This window comes from Trachypithecus francoisi, unplaced genomic scaffold, assembly GCF_009764315.1.
Source record: "Trachypithecus francoisi isolate TF-2019V2 unplaced genomic scaffold, Tfra_2.0 Lachesis_group7, whole genome shotgun sequence".
Lineage (NCBI taxonomy): Eukaryota > Metazoa > Chordata > Mammalia > Primates > Cercopithecidae > Trachypithecus > Trachypithecus francoisi.
The window spans coordinates 56,523,627-56,547,701 of NW_022681472.1; the positions used below are offsets into that span (position 1 = coordinate 56,523,627).

At 44.3% G+C, this 24,075-nt stretch overlaps 1 protein-coding gene across 3 annotated transcripts in view; it reads right to left on the reverse strand.

Moving 5' to 3' along the window:
* The window catches only part of SNX31 (sorting nexin 31), a 78,347-nt gene that overhangs the window by 27,174 nt on the left and 27,098 nt on the right, over positions 1-24,075 (reverse strand). For all 3 annotated transcript variants that reach the window (XM_033203176.1, XM_033203177.1, XM_033203175.1), the window contains exons 5-8: positions 17,350-17,460; positions 12,462-12,552; positions 11,149-11,236; positions 7,687-7,756 (exon numbers count right to left, since the gene is read on the reverse strand). In XM_033203176.1, coding sequence (XP_033059067.1) covers positions 7,687-7,756; positions 11,149-11,236; positions 12,462-12,552; positions 17,350-17,460 — 360 coding nt within the window. The remainder of the gene's footprint in view (positions 1-7,686; positions 7,757-11,148; positions 11,237-12,461; positions 12,553-17,349; positions 17,461-24,075) is intronic.

A 24,075-nucleotide genomic window follows, 5' to 3' on the forward strand; every position in this document is an offset into this window, starting at 1 on the left:
GAAAACATAAAACTTCTGTACATGAAAACCACCACGAACAAAACTAAGAATCAAATGGAAAACCAAGGAGAATGATTGCATCATATATACCAAACAGTTAATATTTATATAAAGCAGTAGGAAAAACGTAAGCATCACCAGCAGGAAAATGGACAACAGCTATGTATTGGCAATTGACAAAAAGGAATTCCAAATAATAAGTATATTTGAATCATAAACATAGATATTGGAAAAAATATATTGATAAGTCAATTACTGCTATTGTTTATAACAATGACACATTTTCAACTTGATAGTGGCAAACACATGTATAGTGCTTACTGTGTGTCAGACAATGTTCTAATTGCTTCAGAACAAAAGTCAATCCTTACCGCCATCCTGTGACATAGGTACTGTTATGAAATGCCCCAAAAGAGGTAATTGAGTTTGGGTATAACTAAATAATAGGCTATGCTATCATTAAAAATTACACAGAATGTTTAACAACATAGGAAATGTGTGTAATGGACATGAAAAATATCATATTACCAAGTAAGAGTCTAGTAGTAGACCCTAATTTTTATAAAACAACAAAAAATAAATGTAAAACAACAAGAATTCCTCATATGGATACTTACAAGTCAAGGAAATGGATGTGCAAATACGTGAAATGTATATGAAATAAATATACCCAAAGAGTTAATTAATAGTTTATATGTCTGGTTGATTTAAGATTTGAGGTGACATCTACTTTCATTTTTGAACTCTTCCACACTTGCAAACTTTTTATAAGATAAAAACTAATTTTACATTAAAAAAATTAAAGTTGAATATATTGTTGGGTCCTGTCTGGTCAGCCTAGGGTAACCACCATCAGCAAGTGTTCCCAAACTCTAAATCCCTAATGGGGTTCTCGGTTGCTTCCTAATCCACTGCAGGCTTCAGCAGAACGACACTGGGCTCAAAGGCAGAAATCACCTGGAAGGCAACAGCCCCCTGTGGAAGCCCGTCCGGATTGTGGTGAAGCAACATGAAACGTGGAAGCAACAAAGCCTATTGTCTCAGCCTACCCTCCCTGGGCTAGGCACCTTTTCCTGTGCTCTTTCCCTCTCCTCTCGGCACCCAGCTCCCTTCCCCTTTTAGCCAGTCTGGCCCCAGGGAAGCCGTGGAATCAGCTGTCCACCTCCTCAGCTGCACACACTCAGCCTGTGCTGCTCTGACTTGTCATGACAGGGCAGAACTGACCATTGTCCCTCAGGCTGTCAACCCCTAAGGGAAGACACTGCGCCTGTCATTTCAGCGTGCCTTGCCCAGTGTCCTACATACGGCAATGCCCAGCGATTCTTTGCGAATTATCAGGCGCTTATTTTCACCTTAGTCTGAACATAAGCCTATCTGTTATATCCCTCAGTCATATTGGCAGGTTATGCTTTATCTCTCAGAGAATAATGAAAAGCTGAATACGCCTTAAATATTGCTTTAGGCTGGGGGAAAAGGACATGGAGTTTAGAGAAGAGAAGAAAAATAACTAATATTTGTTGAAAACTTGCTTTAGATTGATTTTGTTATTGACTTTTTCCCCAACTACAGTGGTCCCCCTTATCCTCGGGGGATACTATCCAAGACTCCCAGAAGGGATGCACTGGTACTATCATGGATAATATCAAACTCTATATATACTATGTTTTCTCCTGCATATACATACCTATGATAAAGTTTAATTTATAAATTAGGCACAGTAAGAGATGAACAACAATAACTAAAAAGAAAATAGAACAAGTATAACAATATGTCAGCATTGCTACTCTTGCACTTTAGGGCCATTATTAAGTAAAACTGAGGCCCTGAACACAAGCGTTGGGATAACAGGACGGTGATAACTGAGATCACTACTGAGTGACTGATGGGTGGATGATGCAGACAAGATGAATAAACTGGACAAAGAGATGATTCATGTTCTGGGCCAGGAAGACATTTCATTACACTACGTAGAATGGCGTGCAATTTAAAACTTATGAATTGTTTATTTCTGAGAATTTTCCACTTAATATTTTCAGACCATGGCTGACCGCAGGTAACTGAAACCACAGAAAGCCAGACCAAGGATAAGGGGGGCCTACTCTATTCTGTGGGGAGGAACAATACCACCATTTTACAGATGAGTAAATTGAGGTTCAGAGAGGTTATGATGTTCAAGATGACCCAGCGAGTAAGTGGCAGGAGTTAGAGCAAATCCAGGTCTGGGCACTTATAGCAGGCCCTCCTACCCTTGCCCAAGCCACTGAATTCTTACCAGGTAGGCAGCTACCTACCCCAAGGCTTTCTCCTTGTCGCCAGTTCTTCTTCAAACCAAACCTACAGAGCATATGAGAAAGCATGGGTGTGAAGAACTAAACATTGCCTTCTTTCCTGAATTGTACTTGATGGTAGAATCTGGTAAAGGCTGTTAGCACAGGGAACAATATCGAAAAGAAGGGATGGCTGTGTAAAGATAAACAGGAGTCACAGCAGTAAGTACTAACCCAAGACGTGTCATTCACCATCAGAGTAACTGGATCCTCAGACACAGAGATGCAGATGTCCTACAGCAAAGGTAACGTAACTGTTTTGTTTCATTACCTTTTTTTTTTTTTGAGACAGAGTTTCACTCCTGTTGCCCAGGCTGGAGTACAATGGTGTAATCTCGGCTCACTGCAACCTCTGCCTTCTGAGTTCAAGCGATTCTCCTGTTACAGTCTCCCAAGTAGCTGGGATTACAGGCGTGTGCCACCATGCTCAGCTAATTTTTTGTCTTTTTAGTACAGATGGAGTTTCACCATGTTGGTCAGGCTGGTCTGGAACTCCTGACCTCAGATACCTCAGATGATTGGCCTGACTTGGCCTCCCAAAGTTCTGGGATTACAGGCATGAACCACCACACTTGGCCTTTTTTTTTTTTTTTTTTTTTTTTGAGACAGTCTTACTCTGTTGCCCAGGCTGGAGTGCAGTGGTGTGATCTCAGCTCACTGTAATCTCTGCCTCCTGGGCTCAAGCCGTACTCTCGCCCCAGCCTCCCAAGTAGCTGGGACTATAGGCATGTGCCACTACACCTGGCTAATTTTTGTATTTTTAGTAGAGATGGGGTTTCACCACATTGGCCAGGCTGGTCTCAAACTCCTAATCTCAGGTGATCTGCCCACCTCTGCCTCCCAAAGTGCTGGGATTACAGGCGTGAGCCACTGTGCCCAGCCTTATATCATTACCTTTGAAAAGAGTTGACCCTGATTATGGGTTCACAAGTCATCACTCAAATGTGATTTTACACAGTGCCTCACTCTGAGTAGGTCCAGACAATGAGAGTTGAGTCTAGACAAGTCTACTCAGTTACACGGTTCCCTGAACACTGGCTGAGAGGGGCTTATGCAGAACTGAACTTAAAAAATCAAGCATCCTAAAGGTGCTGCAGATAGAAAAAAAGAAAAAAATAATAAAATTAAAAAATTAAAAAATCAAGCAAAATCACATAAGCCATGGTCTTCCTGAGCTTCAATCACACATGCTCTAGCATCTTCTGCAGAGGGCACAGTAGCGAGAAATGGAGGTCACATGCCTCTCAAAGGCAGGCACTGGCCACTCGGTTCTGGCTAACGCGTGGTAGAGAAGGGCGAGGGACGCATTTGCCTGGACAAGGTCACCAGGGCATGGGGGAGTCAGGAAGCCAAAGGTCAGCCCCCCTCCACTCACCAAGCCATGGGCCCTGACGCAGGGCTAGCCCCACCTGGAGGATGGGGTGCCTTTTTCTCATCTGTATTACTGTCCAGGCCAGCAATGGCCCTGCTGAAATGCAGGCCCAGAATTGACTGAGCCTTCAAAATTTATATTTACTTACAGTTTTAAATGTAATCTCTCATTTTTAAACTCAGGTTAAAAGAGGAGGAGAAGAAAGGAAACAGGCTGTGGGAATTCAGTTGACTCATTGGCTATCACTGGGCACATCTGCTTTAGAAAATCAAAGCTGTGCCCCTTAATAGTTAATTATGATGGTTCCATTATTTATCAGAACTCAAGAGCTTTTCATGTTAACTTTTTTAAAGTATAACTGCTTCTTAGTCTTTTTTTTCTTTTTTGACAGAGTCTCATGCTGTCGCCCAAGCAGGAGTACAGTGACGTATTCTTGGCTCACTGCAACCTCTGCCTCCTGGGTTCAAGTGATTCTCCTGCCTCAGCCTCCCAAGTAACTGGGACTACAGGCATGCGCCACCGTGCCCAGCTAATTTTTGTATTTTTAGTAGAGACAGGGTTTCACCATGTTGACCAGGCTATTCTTGAACTCCTGACCTCAGGTGATCCACCTGCCTTGGCCTCTCAAAGTGCTGGGATTACAAGTGTGAGCCACCACGCCTGGCCACTTCTTAGTCTTTCACATATTCCAGGCACCCAGGACACAGAAGGAATAAGACAGTCTCTGCCCTTGGCCATTCAGTCTGGTTGGCAGAAGTTGGAGGAAGGCAGGCATTTTCTTCTGGGGAGAGCCAAGGCAGGCCTCCCAAAAGAGGCAGTGATTGTGGTCCTGACTCTCCTGCTGAACTTGGACCCATCTTTGACTTCTTAGCTCCTCTACCCAGATTCAGGGAACAATGATGATGATGATGATGATGACGACGACGACAACAGTGATGATAAAGATTATTATGACATCAACGACAATTTTTTGGAGACTTTGCCAGGCAATGAGCTAAGGCTAGAATGACAGTCTATTAAAGTTTGCAGAAAACTTAGAGATGATGTTAGTTCCACCTTGTCTCAACAGGGAGACGTCGTGGTTCAGAAGGATGCAGTGGCTGGCCCAGAGTCACCCAGAGAGAGGACTGGTGGCAAAACAAGGGACAGAATTCATTTCTTAAATTGCAGTTCAGTGTGCCTCCCATGAAGCCCCCCCTTTTTTTTTTAGCTTTGAGCAGAGGAAGTACCATCATCTGTTTCCCTCTGGTTATAACTCTTTAATGAAGACAGATTTAAAAAGTCACATTATGATGCTCGAAGCTCTGACCTCTCATCATAATGAGAAGCAAAAGACATGCCATAAAGATGACATTTCCCACAGGAACAATATTAGAACTATGTGATGCACTCTCAACCAAGGACGTGGTACCAAACCAGACACAGCTAATAATGTATCATAATAGCAAGGATACAGTAGCAAGGATGGGCCTCAATAAACATTTAAAGTGGAAAATTATGCTCTAACTCATATAACACAAGTACACTGAACATGATTTTTTTTTTTTTTTTTTTTTTGAGACAGGTTCTTGGTATGTTGCCCAGACTGGAGTGTAATGGTATGATCACATCTCAAGTGACCTCTGCCTTCTGGGCTCAAGCCATCCTCCTACCTCAGCCTCCTGAGTAGCTGGAACCACAGGCACACACCAACATGCCTGGCTGACTTTTATATTTTTGGTAGAGATGGGATTTTGCCATAGTGCCCAGGCTGATCTTGAACTTCTGAGCTCAAGTAATCCACCTGCCTCAGCCTCTCAAAGTGCTGGGATTACAGGTGTGTGCCCCCGTGCCCAGGCTGAACCAGAACATAATTATACATTGATTAATGTATAATATGGAATGAACTCAAAGCTATATTCTAGCCATAAAAATACAATAGTGAACATTAAACATCTAATAAGTGATATTTTGATTTACCCTCTTAGAATTTAGAAGAGCTTTGGGGTCTTGATCTCTAAAAGTCACTTAAGGAGGCATGGGCTAAGTTTCTTTCCCCTTCTACGCCCTCTGGTAAGCCAGGGTATCAAAATCCACCAAAATTGACCTTCTTCTATACACAAAGTACTACAGTAGGTTTTATTAACATTCCACTTGAAAAGCTCATTAAAAGTAAGAACTTACCCACCACCTCTCTCTCTCTCCTGAGTTTATAAAAGCTATCGAGTGTAGCAGCTTAGAATCACGCTAAATAAAAGCCACCTGCAAATAAGTGTTGTTAAATTTCTTCATCTACATCTTCTATTAATCCAAACCCACTACTCAATCTTTTGTCAGCAAACCTAATGTTTTTCTTCCGAAAATGTGGATGGTACCAACTGCCTTACAGAGCTGTTATGAAGCTCCAATGACATAATGCACTTAATTAATACGATGCCAGGCCCACCACAGGGCTTAATGCCGACATTGTGCCAGGAACAGTTCCAGTTTCTGGGGACGCAGCAGTGAACAAATAAATACCCACTTTCATGGAGAAATCATTCCAGTAGGGAGAGAGTAAACAAATGTACACAACACACACACATACTTACATTGGCAGATGGTAGAAATGCTACGGAGGAAACAGAACAAGGACGTTGGGATTTGGGGTTTAGCCTGAGTGAGACAGCAAGTCTGGGAGGGGTTGGAGCAGGGCAGGGCTGTGACCCACCACCCTGCCTGCTGCCTAAGAATAGACTGTGAGATATTCTCAGGCAACTCACTGAAAGAAGTTTCTGAGCTTTCTTCCCAGAATTGTGGAAGCCAAGCCTGGAAAAGATCAAGTCTCTGAAGATGGCGGTGTGGTGAGTGTGAACACCTGGGGCAGCTAGTGACCTGGGTGTGTATGTTGGGGGCAGCACGGGCTGACCATTCCACGACTTGGCAGAAGCTTCACCACACGAGGCAGGAGAAGAGAACTGAAGCCAAGCTCGAAATTTACTTTATTAGAGGCTGGGGGTAGGAGTAGGTAGGGCCAACTACATAATTTTCAGGGTCTACCTAGTGCAAAATGAAAATGCTGTTCAAAAATTAAAAATTTTGGTTAATGGGCACAACAAAATAGAATGAATAAGACCTAGTATTTGCTAGCACAACAGGATGACTACAGTAAAAAAAAAAAAAAAATTAATTGTACATTTAAAAATAACTAAAAGAGTATAATTGGAGTGTTTGTAACGTAAAGGATAAATGCTTGAGGAAATAGATACCTTATTTACCCTGATGGGATTATTACACACTGCATGCCTGCATCAAAATATCTCATGTAACCCATAAATATTATATATACACCTACTATGTACCAATGAAAATTTAATTTTTTTAATAAAAAATAAAAATAAAATGAATTTCAAGATGATAACAGCGATCATTACAGAAGCATGGGTTCTCTGAGCCCGGAGCCCAGCGCAACCCCGCAGGCCACACACCCACCCAGGCTGCTTCTTGGCTCAGGGGAGAGAAGGCTATGCTAGAGTGAGATTTAGGGATCACATGTGACTTTAAGTTATCAGGGATAGCCTTTCTAGGCTCATGATGACAGTGCGTCAGCTGCAAATTCAGAGAGGGATTGTTAAAACAGAGATAGAATTCCTTTTCTCTCTCTAAACTCCTCTACTTTTTACATTTTATTGTTATCGAGGTAAAATATATACAACATAACTTGTCATTTTAACTGTTCACAAAATTCAGAGTCATTATATACATTCACAATGTTGGATAATCGTCACCACTATTTAGAGCTAAAACTTTTTGTCACCCCCAACAAAAACTTGCACTCATCAAACAACAACAACTTCTCCTCCACTCCCCGCAGCCCCTGGTAACTTCTGTTCTACTTTCCCTCTCTATGAATTTGCCTATTTTAGGTATGGAGGTAGAATTATTAACTACCACAGATTTTTTTTCAGTGATTCCAAGCCAACATGGCCTATGATCTGCAGTGCTGTCAGAGCTCTTGGTGACCCTCACCTGCATGTAGAGCAAATCTAGGGCCGCCCTGCAGTCCATCAGCATGGAGTCGAGGGATGGATCCATATACCTGCAAAATTCAGGAGCGCGAAATTCATTCCTGTGACATGGCTCATGGACACACCTGGCAAGTGCTTTGGAAAGTGGTGGCCCTCTACCCTATGAACCAGGGCCCCCTTTTCTAACAAAACCACACCTCCACTCGCCCAGCTTTCACTCTGCGCCTCCATCTCTTTTGTTTCCTAATTTCTTTACACTGTAAGCTCTTACCTGGAGGGCTCTGAGAGTCAAGAGGCACAAAAATAAAGCTTTAGGGGAATAGTCTGCATCCCTGTTAATACTCAGCCTCACTCTTGGCCACCAAGCCCTGGAATCCCTTTCTCCACCGCACAATACCTGGCACAGTCGTCTGCCCATACGGACCCACCCCCATATTCACCACCCTGCAGCAGGGCCACCCTCATGGGTTGCCTGAGCTGCTCTGGGAGCCTCCTTCCCAGGCTTTCTGTGGCAGCCATGTGCCCTTAACCTCATGCTTCACATTCTAACCAGAGTGGTCTTTCCTGTGAAACTTTTCAGACTCTCATGGTTCCCAGAGTTAGATATTTATTCTGCTCGCTTTCAAGGCTCCTCCTGGGACCACCCCCACTTTCATTTCCAGTTCCATCTCTCACCAACCCCACCACCAATGCTACATTGCAACCATGTTTTCTCTCCTGTCTCCCTGCCTGGAAGACCAAGGCCCTCGCCAATCTCCTCCCCTGATTGGCCTTTCTTTGGAAGCCTCAAGCAATGCCCCCTCCTCTGGTCCCTACTTCCCAAGGCTGTATTAGCCCGCCCATCCACTGTGCTTCCTCTGCACCCTAAGTTTATTCCAATTGCCGCCCTGATTAAGTTTTCTTGACACCATCTGTGAAGAACCCCAAGGCCAGGAGCCTATCCAGAGTTGCCCCTCTGGATCTTGGTAGAGTGATTTGCAAATAGCAGGGGCTCCGTGTCTGCCTATCAGATCCAGAATCACGAGGAGCTGAAATTAATGACTGTAGAAGCACAGTAGTATGTTAAGAAGGGACTGAAACTGTCAGGAAAGGGTACCTATGGCTGATCTCTACCAACCAGAAGGCAGAGGTAAGCAGAGTTGCTACACTCAGAAGAATAGGGTTAGACCAATGGGGTTGGCTTAGACCAGGAAAGGGATAAATATGGTGCTTGAAGGTCAACTTCATTTTGGGGTGGGGAGAAGTAACTGAAGCATCCCTACTTACATTCCAGGTAACTCTGCACCCGCACATCCCAGAGGCCCCTGTGTGCGGAGAAAAGACCCACCCCAGACTGGGGCTCCCACAGGCCAGCACAGGCACCCTTTGGCCTGGAGGAAGCCATATCATCAACACTGGCGAGATGCACCCAGGCATCTCTCCTTAAGGACAGAAAAGTTCTTAAGATGCCACTCAGGCCTCACTGAGGCTTCACCTGCTGGGAATCACTCAGCTTTTGGAGTTAGCCTTCCAGCTCCCACCCAATGACTTCCCTCTGGAAAGAGGGCAAGGCACCTGCAGGAGCCTATGCCAGAATCTCCCCTCCGGAGACCTGATCCTTAGCTGTAACAACAGAAGTGGGACCTCCTTTCTTCCCGGTTCCCATCAACAGAGGCAACCTGCCTGAATCTGAGATGCTGGCTTATAATTTGGGGTAGATGTTTTCTCTTGCATGTATCACCTAGAGTTTACCTATTTCATAAAGACACAGGCAGTGCCTAATTTCTAATTCAAGCTTCAAGATAAGAAACAGAATTGTCATCTCTCCTTTGATCTCAAGTTTTCAGGAGAGCACATGAGTGAAAATCTAAGCCCCAGGGATTTTTTTTTTTTTTACTTCCTATAATCACCCTCATCATCAATATAACAGTCACAAACATTACTGAGTATATGGGACTATTCTACATAACCCTTACAATAATCCTATGATGTAGACACTATTTTTATTATTCCCATTTTACAGATAAAGAAACTGAGGCTTAGAGAGCTTGAACAAACTTGGCTAGGTTTATGCAGCTAAGACCTGAGCAAGCCGCAACTTAGATTCGCATACTTTAATTCTAGGAACAACTGTGCTCAGCCACTCACTACAGTAAGCAGCTTCCAGAAGAGCTGTTCTCTAAACCATTGGATGGAACCAAGTCCTTCTCCCCTTCTCAGGGTTTCACACCTCAAGATCTGGACCATTCCTCAAGATACTTCTGAACAGCAGTATATGAACTGCCTTGCTGGGAATATCCTTCCACAATTCAAAGCCACAAACTGGAGCTCTAGAGCAAGGCATCACAAGGTCAAGGGAATTCTTAGATTTCAAAATACTTTTATTTAAAACCTCTGTACTCAGATAGCAGAATAAATGGGCTGGGAGAGAGCGAGCCTAAGGAGCCATCGCCTGCAGCCACGGTAAAAAACGCTGGGAGCTGCAGGTTATAGGACCTGCTGCTCGGTGCTATTTTCTATAATATTTTGTTCTCCACAGGCCCCTGTGTTACTAGAGGAAATGACAGTATTTTCTGCTAAGGGACATTCGTGTCCTATCTATCTAGGAATAAGGATGACCCTGGTACACATCCTTTAGGCATGTGTAAGCCCAGTACTTAGAGTTCAAATTCACTGCAAACTGGCTGAATGCACCCTTCACCTTCAGGGAATGCCACACTTCTACAGATGAATTGGATCTGGTTGTAATCACCAACAAAGTCCCTCCATTAATACAGTCAGTGATGCACTGCAAAGCAAACCCAAGGCCAGCCATTTCCCACCGTTACCTGCTTTGATCCACGTCCCCTGGCCCCGCCCCTGGTTTTCAAGTCTTACTTTCTTGTTCGCCTATCAGTAGAGATGCAGAAAGATGGCTACCCTCCTCATTTTCATACCCCACCCAGCCCTGAGTATTTACCTGAGACTACTGAAAGTCATCCTCAACATCCTATTCTTTAGGACAAATATTCAGAAACTAGTTTATTTCACCATCTCTCATTTTCATGGCTTTTCTTTTTGAGACAGGGTCTTGCACTGCTTCCCAGGTTGGAGTGCAGTGGTGTAATCTTGGCTCACTGCAGCCTCAATCTTCTGGGCTCAAGTGATTTTCCTGCCTCAGCCTCCTGAATAGCTGGGACCACAGATGCACACCACCACAGCTGGCTTTTTTTTTATTTTTAGTGGAGATGAGGTCTTGCTGTGTTGCCCAGGTTGATCTTGAACTCCTGGGCTCCAGCAATCCTCTTGCCTTGGTCTCCCAAAGCCCTGGGATTATAGGCATAAGACACAGCACCTGGCCATCATTGCTTTTCTTACAACCTTCTCTAAGTTCTTGGTCTCCAGCTGTCAGGCTGTAAGCAGGATGTGACGGGACTCTGATAAGTCTTGATGGGCAATGGCAAAATGTCCTCAAACGCCTCTGTCATTTTCAGTACCTACTTACCACTTTCGGAGTCCAACCTTACAGTTTTCCACTTCAGAACTTCCAAGACTAACATAAGGGAGTTCAAAGTCGGCAAATTTTTTCACAACTAGAGAAAGGGGAAAGCCGGTCTTACTGGCTGAAATAGCACAGACAGCTTATGTATAGCAGCTTTCAAATGAGAAAATAAAACCTTATTATTGGAAATAATAAAATCATAGTAAGAATATCCTCTGTATTTACATGTAATTTTAACTTTCTGAAGTTCATTCAAAAAATAAATATCGGCCGGGCGCGGTGGCTCAAGCCTGTAATCCCAGCACTTTGGGAGGCCGAGACGGGCGGATCACGAGGTCAGGAGATCGAGACCATCCTGGCTAACACGGTGAAACCCCGTCTCTACTAAAAAAATACAAAAAACTAGCCGGGCGCGGTGGCGGGCGCCTGTAGTCCCAGCTACTCCGGAGGCTGAGGCAGGAGAATAGCGTGAACCCGGGAGGCGGAGCTTGCAGTGAGCTGAGATCCGGCCACTGCACTCCAGCCTGGGCGACAGAGCGAGACTCCGTCTCAAAAAAAATAAATAAATAAATAAATAAATAAATAAATAAATAAATAAATATCATTTGATCCTCAAAAATATCAGCCCCTTGAGTGGGGGATGTTTTACACTGTGATATAGATGAAAAAACAGATCCAGAGACATCCAGCGCCTTCGCAGCTCACCACAGGGCCTAGCAGCCAACCCTCTACACAAGCCCCTTATCTTCCAACTCAAAACCACCTCCCCTGGCTTCTTGAGGACATTTACAAACTACTTTGATGTAACTGATACAAACCTTGTAATATCTAGAAACATACTGTAGAGAAAACAAAAGATATGAGAATCAGATTGTCTTCTTACACTATCTCATTATGCTTTTAAAAAAGTATCTAATAACTCATTGATATCATCCACAAATATTCTTTAACAAGGAAAAGTGATGTTGTGGTGGGGCGTCCTGACCCCCGGAGTCTAGCACTCCACTCACAGGAAAGGGTGCAGGCGGGTGGTCAGTGGTCAGGCCCAAGTCTGGAGTAAAGGGGGTCCGAATTAGGGCTGGGGGTGCACAAGTGCAGTTACTGAACCACCCAAGGTATGAGTGGTTTGCCTCCACTCTCCCCTAACAAGGACGCAACCTCCCATTCCCCAAACCCTTAACCCAGTGACTGAGAACAGTAGTAGGGATCATAGCCCAGTGGGTGGCCAGTCCCTCAGCTGTGAGTCCTGCATCAAGCCCCTGCTCACACCTGTCCACCCCGTCTCCTAGCTGATTCATTTGTTCCTTCCTTCTTACCAGAGAGCTTGCCCTCCTTGCCAAACTCAATGAGAAAGAGGCCGAAGTAGCCCAAGAGCTCCCGACACAGTCCAATTTTGTGTGATGCCACCTTTAACCAAAAACAAGCAGAAGGGGGAAAAGTTAGGTGTGCCCACCATGCATCCTAACTGTGACATGCAGACTTGGAAATGGCCGGTACACAGCAATAAAAAGTGAACACTCAAAGAAAGCTTTTTGGAATCCAAAAACAGTATCCATTTTAGAAAATTTCAAAACACAAAAAATTAGAATAAAGAAAATAAATATCAGTCCCACCACAATGGACAGAGGCTGGCCCCAGTTGAGGTTAGTCATCCCATCTCAGATGTGGACACGCTCCCGGATCATCTTGGTCTTTATTTTCCCCTAGAGGGCAGCAGCCATGCTCCATGAACATCTGTCCTTCTGTGATGTCTGTCCCTGGAGCCTGCACACTAATTTACCTTCCTGTGAGCTGCATTGCCAGCTCTTGGGAAGAGGATCACTCCCCGCCGCTTGGCTGGCATACAAACACGCACGTGCTACTGCCCACCTTTGGCACGCCAGGCCTGCTTTGCCTTGATGTTTCCTGTGATGGTCAACTGGAATTTACTACGATGTTTGCAAAAAACCTCCGATCCCAGACACAGGTTGCCTTCCTTCACATTCCTCTTTGACTTTTGTATCAAACAGCTTTCATTTCAACACCAGTGGCTTCATTTTTGCCATCAGCCTATCAGGTGTCACCTCATAGCACTGGACATCTACTCATGCTCCCTTAGCAGAAACTTCTACATAACCACAGGCTACCTCCATCTTTAACACTGAGCTCTCGAGTAATTTCTTTATACTCCTGGTATTAACTCACTAAATCACCTCTGTAACACTCAAGGAGTCACCGCCAAGCACTGCCCTCGAGAGCTGCTTTACCCACGGCTCCCAGTTCTCTAGATGGCAGTTGTACAAATACCAGGCTCACAGGGGGCCTTCTCTTGTCGGAGATACATAAATTACCCCCAGGAAGCAGTCTGATTAGGTGGCTGGTATAATTGGGTGTTCTCAGCATAGCTTTGAAAATAAAGAGCAGCTCAGGAATAGTTTCACCACTTTCAAAGCAATTCCCTTTCCCCTTCTTTCTGTCTCTCTCTTTCCCCCATGTTTTGGGTTGCAAAACGCCCAAAAGCCAAACACAGTGGGTGAGTGTGTGGTAGGTAACAGCATAGTAAAGACATCTTTCCCAGAGTAAACCTGACCCAGGTCCACTCAAATTAGATTTCCTTCTTTTCTGTCTAATTTAGGGAAAACAACAAGCTTACATGCCAAGGCAGACAGAGGAAAGGCGTGGGGACAAAAGGAGAATGAAGAAGCCTTTCACATTCATAAAGACATAAATATAAACACCTTCTTTCGAGAAGAGTGAGCATCAGCAAAAAAATACATAATAATATTTTTCCTGGCCGGGCGCAGTGGCTCAAGCCTATAATCCCAGCACTTTGGGAGGCCGAGACGGGTGGATCACGAGGTCAGGAGATCGAGACCATCCTGGCTAACACGGTGAAAACCCGTCTCTACTAAAAAATACAAAAAAACTAGCCGGGCAAGGTGGCGGGTGCCTGTAGTCCCAGCTACTCAGGAGGCTGAGGCAGGAGAATGGCATGAACCAGGGAAGTGGAGCTTGCAGTGAGCTGAGATCTGGCCACTGCACTCCAGCCTGGGCGACAGAGCAAGACTCCGTCTCAAAATAATAATAATAATAATATTTTTCCTCTTAGCAAATGTTAATGATGATTCAAAACACGAACACCATCACTAGCACCACAGTAGTCCTAGATTTTAGCTTGCTGCTGGCCCTTAAAGAGCGCACTGAGGCCCGGCACAGTGGCTCACGCCTGTAATCCCAGCACTTTGGAAGGCCAAGGTGGGTGGATCACCTAAGGTCAGGAGTTGGAAACCAGCCCGGCCAACATGGTGAAACCCGTCTTTACTAAAAAAAAAAAAAAAAAATTAGCTGGGCATGGTGGCACGTGCTTGTAATCCCAGCTACTCGGGAGCTGAGGAAGGAGAATCGCTTGAACCTGGGAGGCGGAGGTTGCAATGAGCCAAGATCACACCACTGCACTCTAGCCTAGGCGACAAGAGTGAAACTCCATTTCAAAACAAACAAAAAAAAGAGATCATTGAAAAGTAAAAGGCAGGCTGTGGGTAAGGCAAACCTGGGGAAGCAAAGTGAGAATGGCAGCAAGTGTACTGGAGAAGATGCAGAAGGTGATTTTTAATTACAAAACTTAAATTACGGTTTTATGCAAGCTAGAGAATTTCCCAGCTCTTGGAAGGAAATTCACACCTGTCGCTGGCCAAGTGATCACTTCACCTGTTACGGAAACTACCCCTTCTAGGGTAGAACCTCCAGTTAAACTTATCTGATCTGATGATGTCAGTGTCTTGGGTCTGAATTTCTCACAAGCCAACATGATTGGAAGAGAGGAAGCACATTTTTCTGACTACGAATGTACCTCATCAAATGTATGCTATTAGTTTCCAGGGAAACGGACAAAATACGTAGTACCACAGAACCCTATTCAGCACTCCCTCCAATATCAATATCAATACCAATACCAATAATGATCAACAAACACAACTGCCATTGTCACAGGAACGTGAACTATTTCTATAATTATTTACTTAGACATTGTCTGTAAAGTAACCTACCCAAATTCACACTGTCCTTACACAGCAGCACTGTACAGTTGTGTGTTGCTTAATGACAGGAATACGTTCTGAGAAATGCATCGTTAGGCGATTTTGTTGTTGTGTGAACACCACGAAGTGAACTTACACAAATCTAAATGGCATTGCTTACCATATGCCTAGGCTAGATGATATGGCCCGTTGTTCCTGGACTATAAGCCTGTTAGCCCAGGTTTATAGTAGTATAGTAGGCATGTTACTGTACTAAATACTGTAGGCAACTGTAATATTGGTGTATCTAAACATATCTATTGTTATTATTATTATTATTGGAGTTGGAGTCTTGCTCTGTGGCCCAGGCTGGAATGCAGTGGCATGATTTCGGCTCACTGCAAGCTCCGCCTCCTGGGTTCACGCCATTCTCCTGCCTCAGCCTCCTGAGTAGCTGGGACTACAGGCACCCACCACCACGCCTGTCTAAATTTTTTTGTATTTTTTAGTAGAGACGGGGTTTCACCACGTTAGCCAGGATGGTCTCGATCTCCTGACCTCATGATCCACCCGCCTCGGCCTCCCAAAGTGCTGGGATTGCAGGCATGAGCCACCGTGCCTGGCCAAAACATATCTAGACATAGAGAAAGTACAGTAAAATATTGTATCATAAACTTATGGGACAATCATTGTATATGCAGTCCAATGTCGGCAGAAACATCATTATTATGTGGCACATGACTGTAATTTGAATCCAGGACTCATCCTAAACCCAGAAGATAGAAGACCCCAAACTACCACCACCACCACCTGCAGGCATGTCTAGTTTGGTCAGCAAGCCCAGTGTGTGAAAACAGAAGTCAATGATGATGTCTCTCCTGTTCTAAACAATTCCATCCATTTCCAAATTATCTCTGATCCTGCAGCTGTACCCCAGACCTACCTGCCTGGCCCTAGACACATGTAGTATGTGGTTCCGACTCTATCACTGCCTTCCTACTCCTCCTTCATTTATGAGTCTGTCTCTCACTTCTAGATCCTGGGCAATTGAGGTTTTTGTGTTTGGGGTACAAACTCCCTCAAGCATCAAGGACCTTTGATACTTTTTAGAAAGACAATGCTGGAAATCGATACAGAAGATTAGCAAGACTGGAAGCAGGGAGATTAGTTTAGGGGCAGCAGTAGAGATCTAGCTGCGAAATGATAAAGGCTGGAACTAAGGTCGAGATGTAGAATGGAGAGGAGGAAACGGAGAGGCGATGAATATGAGAGAAGCTGGAGATACAGGAATAGGTTAAGTCAAGGCAGGCCGGAAGAGCTAGCAGCCAAAATGGGAGGGCTTCCATTTCTCGGCTCAGAAAGGGTCAGACACCATAACCCAAGCACAAGAACTTTCTGTCCTTTGAAAAGTCCTAGAAACTTTCTGACTCTTCTTCATGTTTATGACTTTGTATTTTCTCTTGTATGTTTCTCTGGAGGATTAGAGCTAAAACCTTCCAGAGGAAAAGGGCCTGGGAGCTGGCCCCCGGGGAGCAGGATGTGGGTGTCAGAAGACAGCCCTCGCTCCGCAGCCCCGCTTAGCAGATGGAAAAGGGGTCTGGGAGGCAGAGCTGCTGAAGAAGGATGAAACCTTCTGAGTCTTGTCCTGTTAGTCCTCAGAGAGCTGACTACAACTCACGTCTGGGCCCTCTGCATCCAGAATTAGCCCTGACGGAGCATTGGTTTCAAGAATTTTCCCTATGGGAGAATAGGAATCTTCAAGAACTCCTCTGTCACCCTCTGCCAGGAACTGTCACCCGCACACCTAGGTATGACCTGTTTCAGCCTCTGCCAAGCCCCACTTTCCTTCCTGCTCCCAAAGATGGGACATCCAATAATAAAGCGTTTTACATATTTCCAGGCCACATCCTTGGCTAAGTTCCAAGGAAGTGCCAGCAGCCTTCCAGGAGATCTCTGGAAAATTGGTGCCCCCAGGGAGGGTGAAATCAAAGAGGCCCTGGAGGATTGGCTGTGTCTCAGGTTCCTTGGTTGTTCTCCCAGGAAATGCCAGTACCTCTGCAAATAATCATCCACAGAGTAAAACAACAGGCCAGAAGCTCCTGGAAGGCAGCTGTATCCCACTCTCCGCTTTCCAAACTAGATTTGGATAGTCCAAATCTAGAACTATCCCTAGATTCAGTTCAGGACCTGGAGTCTAAACAAAGCTTACCTCTAGGACTCTTTCAGCAGTGTCTGATGTTATAATTTCGATTTTAATACTCTCTTCATTGGGCAGAAATATGTCCAGATAAGCTTTCTTGGTGGTGATGTCAAATGTATTCTATAAGCAAAAGAAAAGCAAAATAAATTTCCACACCATTTTTTTTTTTTTTTTTTGGAGGTGGAGTCTCACTCCACATTGCCCAGGCTGGAGTGCAGTGGCATGATCTCGACTCACTGCAACCTCTGCCTCCCCGGTTCAAGCGATTGTCCTACCTCGGCCTCCTGAGTAGCTGGGACTACAGGCACCCACCACCACATCCAGCTAATTTTTTATATTTTTAGTAGAGATGGGGTTTTACTGTGTTGGACTAGGCTGGTCTCAAACTCCTGACCGCAGTGCAATTCTCACTCCCTTGGAAGGAGGAAGGAAGGGCAGGGTCCTCACCTTCAGCTGAGGCTGCTAATCTTGAAGCAAATGGAGGGAAGCTCTGTGAGAATGAAGTCAATGGACAGAAGAGTAGGGCTGGGGGTAGGGCTGAGAAGTAGGAGCCAGCCAACCTTCCATGACCTTTTAGTTAAATAAACAAATTTCTCTTTTGTGATTTTGGCCTTGACAATGAAAATCACCTGACTAATTGGAAGTAGTTGAGTTCTACCTTCTCCACTCTAAATGCTTATTTGTAGAATGTTCTTGGCTTTTTTTTACGCTTAATTAGTTTAAAGCCAGGTTAGATGGCTGCCTAGAAGGTAAGCTCCTTCAGATCAGGATTATGTGGTGAGTTTATCTTGAAGAGTGCCCTGTACAAATAGACACTTAATAATCTTGGTTCCATATTTCTCAAAATAATCCAAGTGAGAAGAGAAAAATTACTAGCATAGTAGTGTCCAAAATGGGGCATTTGCCAGGCACCGTGGCTCACGCCTGTAATCCCAGAACTTTGGGAGGCTGAGGTAGGCAGGTCATTTGAGGTCAGGAGTTCGAGACCAGCCTGGCCAACGTGGTGAAATCCTGTCTCTACTAAAATACAGAAATTAGCTGGGTGTGGTGGCACACGCCTCTAATCTCAGCTACTTGGGAAGCTGAGGCAGGAGAATTGCTTGAACCCAGGAGGGGGAGGCTACAGTGAGCTAAGATTGCACCACTGCACTCCAGCCTGGGCAACAGAGCAAGACTCCCTCTTAAAATAAATAAATAAATATATATATATATACACACACACACACAGACACATATGCACACATACACACATACATATAATAAATTAAATGGGAGCATTTAAAAATGGAGTGTTGATGCACGAACTTCCCTCTCTAGCCCACGACTGCATACTTATCCTACAGATATGTAAGAAGAGAATATTAAGGTTAAAGCCTCCAATGTTCTGTTTTGACGTTGCAGCACTGGCTTTGGCTGACGTAATCTCCTCTCAGGAGAGAACCTGCACATCAAGGGAGGCAAGAGGTTAAAGAGCCACCCGACCCGCAGCCATTGGCCAAGATGCACAAATCAGTTGGCAACTGCACTCACTTTCCTTCCTCCTTCTGTCACACCCTACTGGTTTGTATTACTCTGTTCTCACATTGCTATAAAGAAATACCTGATGGCCCGGCGCGGTGGCTCAAGCCTGTAATCCCAGCACTTTGGGAGGCCAAGATGGGCGGATCACGAGGTCAGGAGATCGAGACTATCCTGGCTAACACGGTGAAACCCCATCTCTACTAAAAAATACAAAAAAACTAGCCGGGCGAGGTGGCGGGCGCCTGTAGTCCCAGCTACTCGGGAGGTGAGGCAGGAGAATGGCCTGAACCCGGGAGGCGGAGCGTGCAGTGAGCTGAGATCCGGCCACTGCACTCCAGTCTGGGCGACAGAGCGAGACTCCGTCTCAAAAAAAAAAAAAAAAAAAAAGAAATACCTGAGATGCGGTAATTTTTATATAGAAAAGAGGTTTAATTGGCTCACTGTTCTGCATGCTGTACAGGAAGCGTGATGCTGGCAGCTACTCAGTTTCTGGGAAGGCCTCAGGAAGCTTACAATCATGGTGGAATGTGAAACGCAAGCAGGCATGAGCAGGAGCAAGGGTGGGTGGAGGTGCCACACACTTTTAAACAACCAGATCTCGTGAGAACTCACTCACTGTCACGAGAACAACAACAAGGGGATGGTGCTAAACCGTTCATGAGAAACCACCCATGATCCAATCACCTCCTGCCAGGCTTCACCTCCAACACTGGGAGCTACACTTCAACATGGGATTTGGGGGAGAACAGAAAACCAAACAGTTGCCCTACCCAGTGGAATTCTGACTCACATTCATCTTCAACCTCATCCACTTTCCCCAAGACTCCAGCCACACTATCCTCCTCCCTCATTCCCACTAGCTAACCTCACTTCCTATTAGTCACAGAGAAAACAGCAAGATGGGAACTTACTCGACTTCTACTCACCATCCAGCCTTGGACCCTGCCTGTTGCCTTGCTCTTTCTTTGTCCTACACTCAATTTAAAAGGTGCCCTTCCTCCACCTGATCCCGGACCTTGTGCAATTCTCCTTCCAGAAGGTCTTGGAGCCACTGACTATCAAGGTCCCTCCTGCATACTCCCATCTTCCACTTCTCTTTCTCTATCAGCTCCTACTCTAAAGCAAACAACAGAAAGTCAGAGACTTTGGGTAGATTATCTCCAAGGGAAAGAACCTGATGTGCTTGACTATGGGGAAAATTCTGTCTTCAGCACTGCTATATAACGGAAAGTTAGTCGTATGTTTTGAGACAACTAATCATATTTTTTTCTTTTAAGTGATTCAGTTTTAACTCTAGCTGGTGGGGGTGCTGGGGGATGCGGCAGGGGCAAGGGGAAGGTGTTGACTAAGGACTTAATTTTTTAAAATTAAAGTTGGGAAGAAGGGAAGAATAGAAGAAGTGACATAAGAAAGCTGAAATCCTCACCTTCATCACAGTCAGTGGATAAGGTTTAAAAATTGAAGAATAATAGCTGGGTGCTATGGCATATACCTGTAATCCCAGCTCCTGGGGAAGCTGAGGAGGAAGGATCACTTGAGCCCAGGAGATGGAGTCCTGGGCAACATAGTGAGATCCTGTATCTAGAAAAAATAAAATGAAGAATAAGAGATATATGTATATAATTAATCTCCATATTTTCAAATATCTGAAGAAAAGGCTGTACGATTTGAAAGTCATTGCCTCTGGAGGACAGGGGAGTGTTATAATCCTTTTTAGCACTATCTCACTGTTATTTTTAGATTTTAAAGTTTTATTCCATCCTTGATATCTATTTCATTTTCCTAACTATAAGCACATTTTGCTTTGGTAAGTAAACAAACATTTCAGAGCAATATAATGAAGAGGAGAATTGATGGCAACAAAAGATCTTTGTGTGATAAGATCAAAGCAACCACAAAACAGATCAAACAAGTTTAGAGTGGAAATCAGAGAACAATTTGGCTCTATTTGTGATATTTGAATTTTACTAGAATGTTCTAATGTATTACTTACAAAATTAATGAAATGTAAAAGCAACACAAAAACCAATTAGGGGGAAAAGTCAACCTGGTAGAACTGGCTTGTATAAAAAACAAAACATTAAATAAGCTGCTATCTTTTTTTGTTTTGTTTTGAGTCAGGGTCTTGCTGTATTCAGGCTCGAGTACAATGGGATGATCATAGCCCACTGTAGCCTCAAAGCTCTGAGCTCAAGCAATCCTCCTGCCTCCGCCTCCAGAGTAGCTGGGGCTATCGACACGTGCCACTACCCCCATCTAAACATCTCTTATTATTATTTTTTTGTAGAGACAGAGTCTCACTATGTTGCCCAGGCTGGTCTTCAACTCCTGGCCTCAAATAATTCTCCCTCAAAGTTCTGGGATTACAGGTGTGAGCCACTTGCCATGTGCTTGGCTCAGCTGCCATACTGATCTATGATGCAGCAGGAATGAAAAAACACAATTCACACTAGAAAACTAACAAAAACACATTCATTTTAAAGAAACTTCAAAATCCGCCAATACATGGGCTGCCTTAACACGTTTTAAAATATGTGCTTTGTTGCTATTCTGCTCTGAGGCAGAGGAACATTCTTAAGAATGTTTCCTATTTCCCTTGTAGAGAGATGACAGTAGCCCATCATTGCATGTGATGAGGTTTCCAGCCCGGTGAATCTGCATATGGATTTTCCTGGATGGGCACCATGGCTATTAGACATTCCTCTACCTCAGAGCAGAATAGCAACAAAGCGCACTGATCTTGAAAAATTAAAAGATTTCTCCAGTTGTTAAATTCAACACAATTCAACTCAAAAAGAGCACATATTTTAAAACATGTTAAGGCTCTGGGAAGTGACTGTTACCTCTGTCCTGACCTCTCTTTAGAGGCAGACAGAAAACAATGAAAAGAAAAGCATCCTTGAAGAAACTTACAAATAGCCTGAGGTTTTCAGAAGGGCTGCCAAGTGCAGTGAAATTGAACCTGGTCAGGAAGGAGGGAATTAGAAGTCTCAAAGTGCTGCAGAACTCAAGGAATACATAAGCTGCCTCAAAGCAGTTAATCACGTGGTGCTCAGCCTGTCTGGGAGCGCTACTCCGGGCCCCATTGGATACCACCTAGTGGCAGGGGATGCTGAAGAGATATACAGATACTCCATCTTTGCAAAAGGCAATCTCTCAGCATGGCTGGGGAAAGAAAAGGGACTGGCATTAAGATTTTGCTTTTTAAAACCTATGTCTTGGCCGGGCGTGGTGGCTCACACCTATAATCCCAGCACTTTAGGAGGCCGAGATGGGTAGATCACCTAAGGTCAGAAGTTCAAGACCAGCTTGACCAACATGGAGAAATCCCATCTCTACTAAAAATACGAAAATTAGCCAGGCGTGGTGGCAGGCGCCTGTAGTCCCAGCAACTCGGGAGGCTGAGACAGGAGAATCACTTGAACCCAAGAAGCGGAGGGAGTGACTACCTCTTATCTATTAACATTGTGCCAGATGATATGTCTTAAGGGCATCAGTTAATTTAATCCTCAAAGCAACCCCAAGAGACAGAAGCTCTTCTCCCCATTTTACAGATGGGGAAACTGCAGCACAAAAAGCCTAAGTAAATTGACCCAAGTCATATAAATCAAAAGTAGGGCAGCCAAAATTTGAATCGAGGCCATCTCACTACTTAACCTGAACTCTGAACCCCTAAACCGAGTCAGGGGATGCTGATCTTAGTCAATCAAAATATTAGAAGGCTAGATCATGGTATGAGGAGCTGTAGTTTAAAGCTTTGCTGCTAGACAGTCTGCTCAGGCCTTAGGTAGAGTGTTCATAAGAAAGTGTTCAGAAACAAGAAACAAGACCTGGAAATACAAGATATTCGATGAATTCAACTCAGGCCCCCTCCCCAATACTATGTGTCAGCAAACAGCTAGCTCACAACAGCAGCCCCTTTCAAAGTTGATTGATGACCTCAAGACAACTGGCAAGGGACCTGTGCAAAACTCCTGCAAGAAAGGAGGAAAGAAACGTGACCAATGAAAGGCAAAAAACATACACCAAAAAAATTACATCATTAAGCAGATGAAAATGATGGATGTGTTAATAAAAAGAAGGTGTTTCTGAATGAAGACCTCAAAGAATAGATAAAAGCCTCAAGAAATAAGATAACAAAAAGATATAAAAGCGAGCTGGCAGAGTTCATGGAAGAAATGGAAGAGGAAAATAAAGCCATTACAAAAGTGAAAATTGTGTTAGAAAAAGTAAAAAGAGGCACTGAAAAACACAGCTAGAGGCATAAGGCTTTTGTATGAAGTCACAAAGGCAAAATATTGAACTAAAATCAGGTATAAAACCTTTCAAATTATCAGGAAAATAAGATATACAAAACTGGCTGGGCAGGGTGGCTCATGCCTGTAATGCCAGCCCTTTGGGAGGCTGAGGCAGGAAGATCACAAGGTCAGGAGTTCAAGACCAGCCTGACTAATATGGTAAAAATCCTGTCTCTACTAAAAATACAAAAATTAGCTGGGCGTGGTGGCTCATGCCTTTAATCCCAGCTACTTGGGAGGCTGAGGCAATAGAATCACTTGAACCCGGAAGGTGGAGGTTGCGGTGAGCCGAGATCATGCCACTGCACCCTAGCCTGGGCAACAAGAGCGAAACTCTGTCTGAAAAACAAACAAACAAGGATATATAAGACAAAGCTCAGAAACACTGAATGATCCCATGAATGACGGAAAACAAAACCCATAGTGCACCCCCAAAAGATGACTGAACTAAAGTCAACTTACTATCATATGTGCAGATATAGAATGATCTGCAAGACATAGGTTTTAAACAGCAAGGTCAATTTAAAAAAAAATTTTTTTTCGGGATAGAGTCTTGCTCTGTCACCCAGGCTGGATTGCAGTGGCATGATCTCAGCTCACTGTAACCTCCACCTCCCGGGTTCAAGCAATGCTGTCTCAGCCTCCCAAGTAGCTGGGATTGTAGGTGTGAGCCATCACGACTGGCTGAATTTTTATTTTTATAGAGACAGGGGTTCACCACATTGGCCAGACTGGTCTCGAACTCCTGACCTCAGCTGATCTGTCCACCTCAGTCTCCCAAAGTGCTGGGATTACAGACGTGAGCCACAGCACCCAGCCATTAAAAAGCAAGTTCAAAAAGTGTGTTGAGTGTGTGCTTGCTTATAAAATAAAATGTGTGTGTGTGTGTGTAAGTACACTCCATGGTGTTCACACA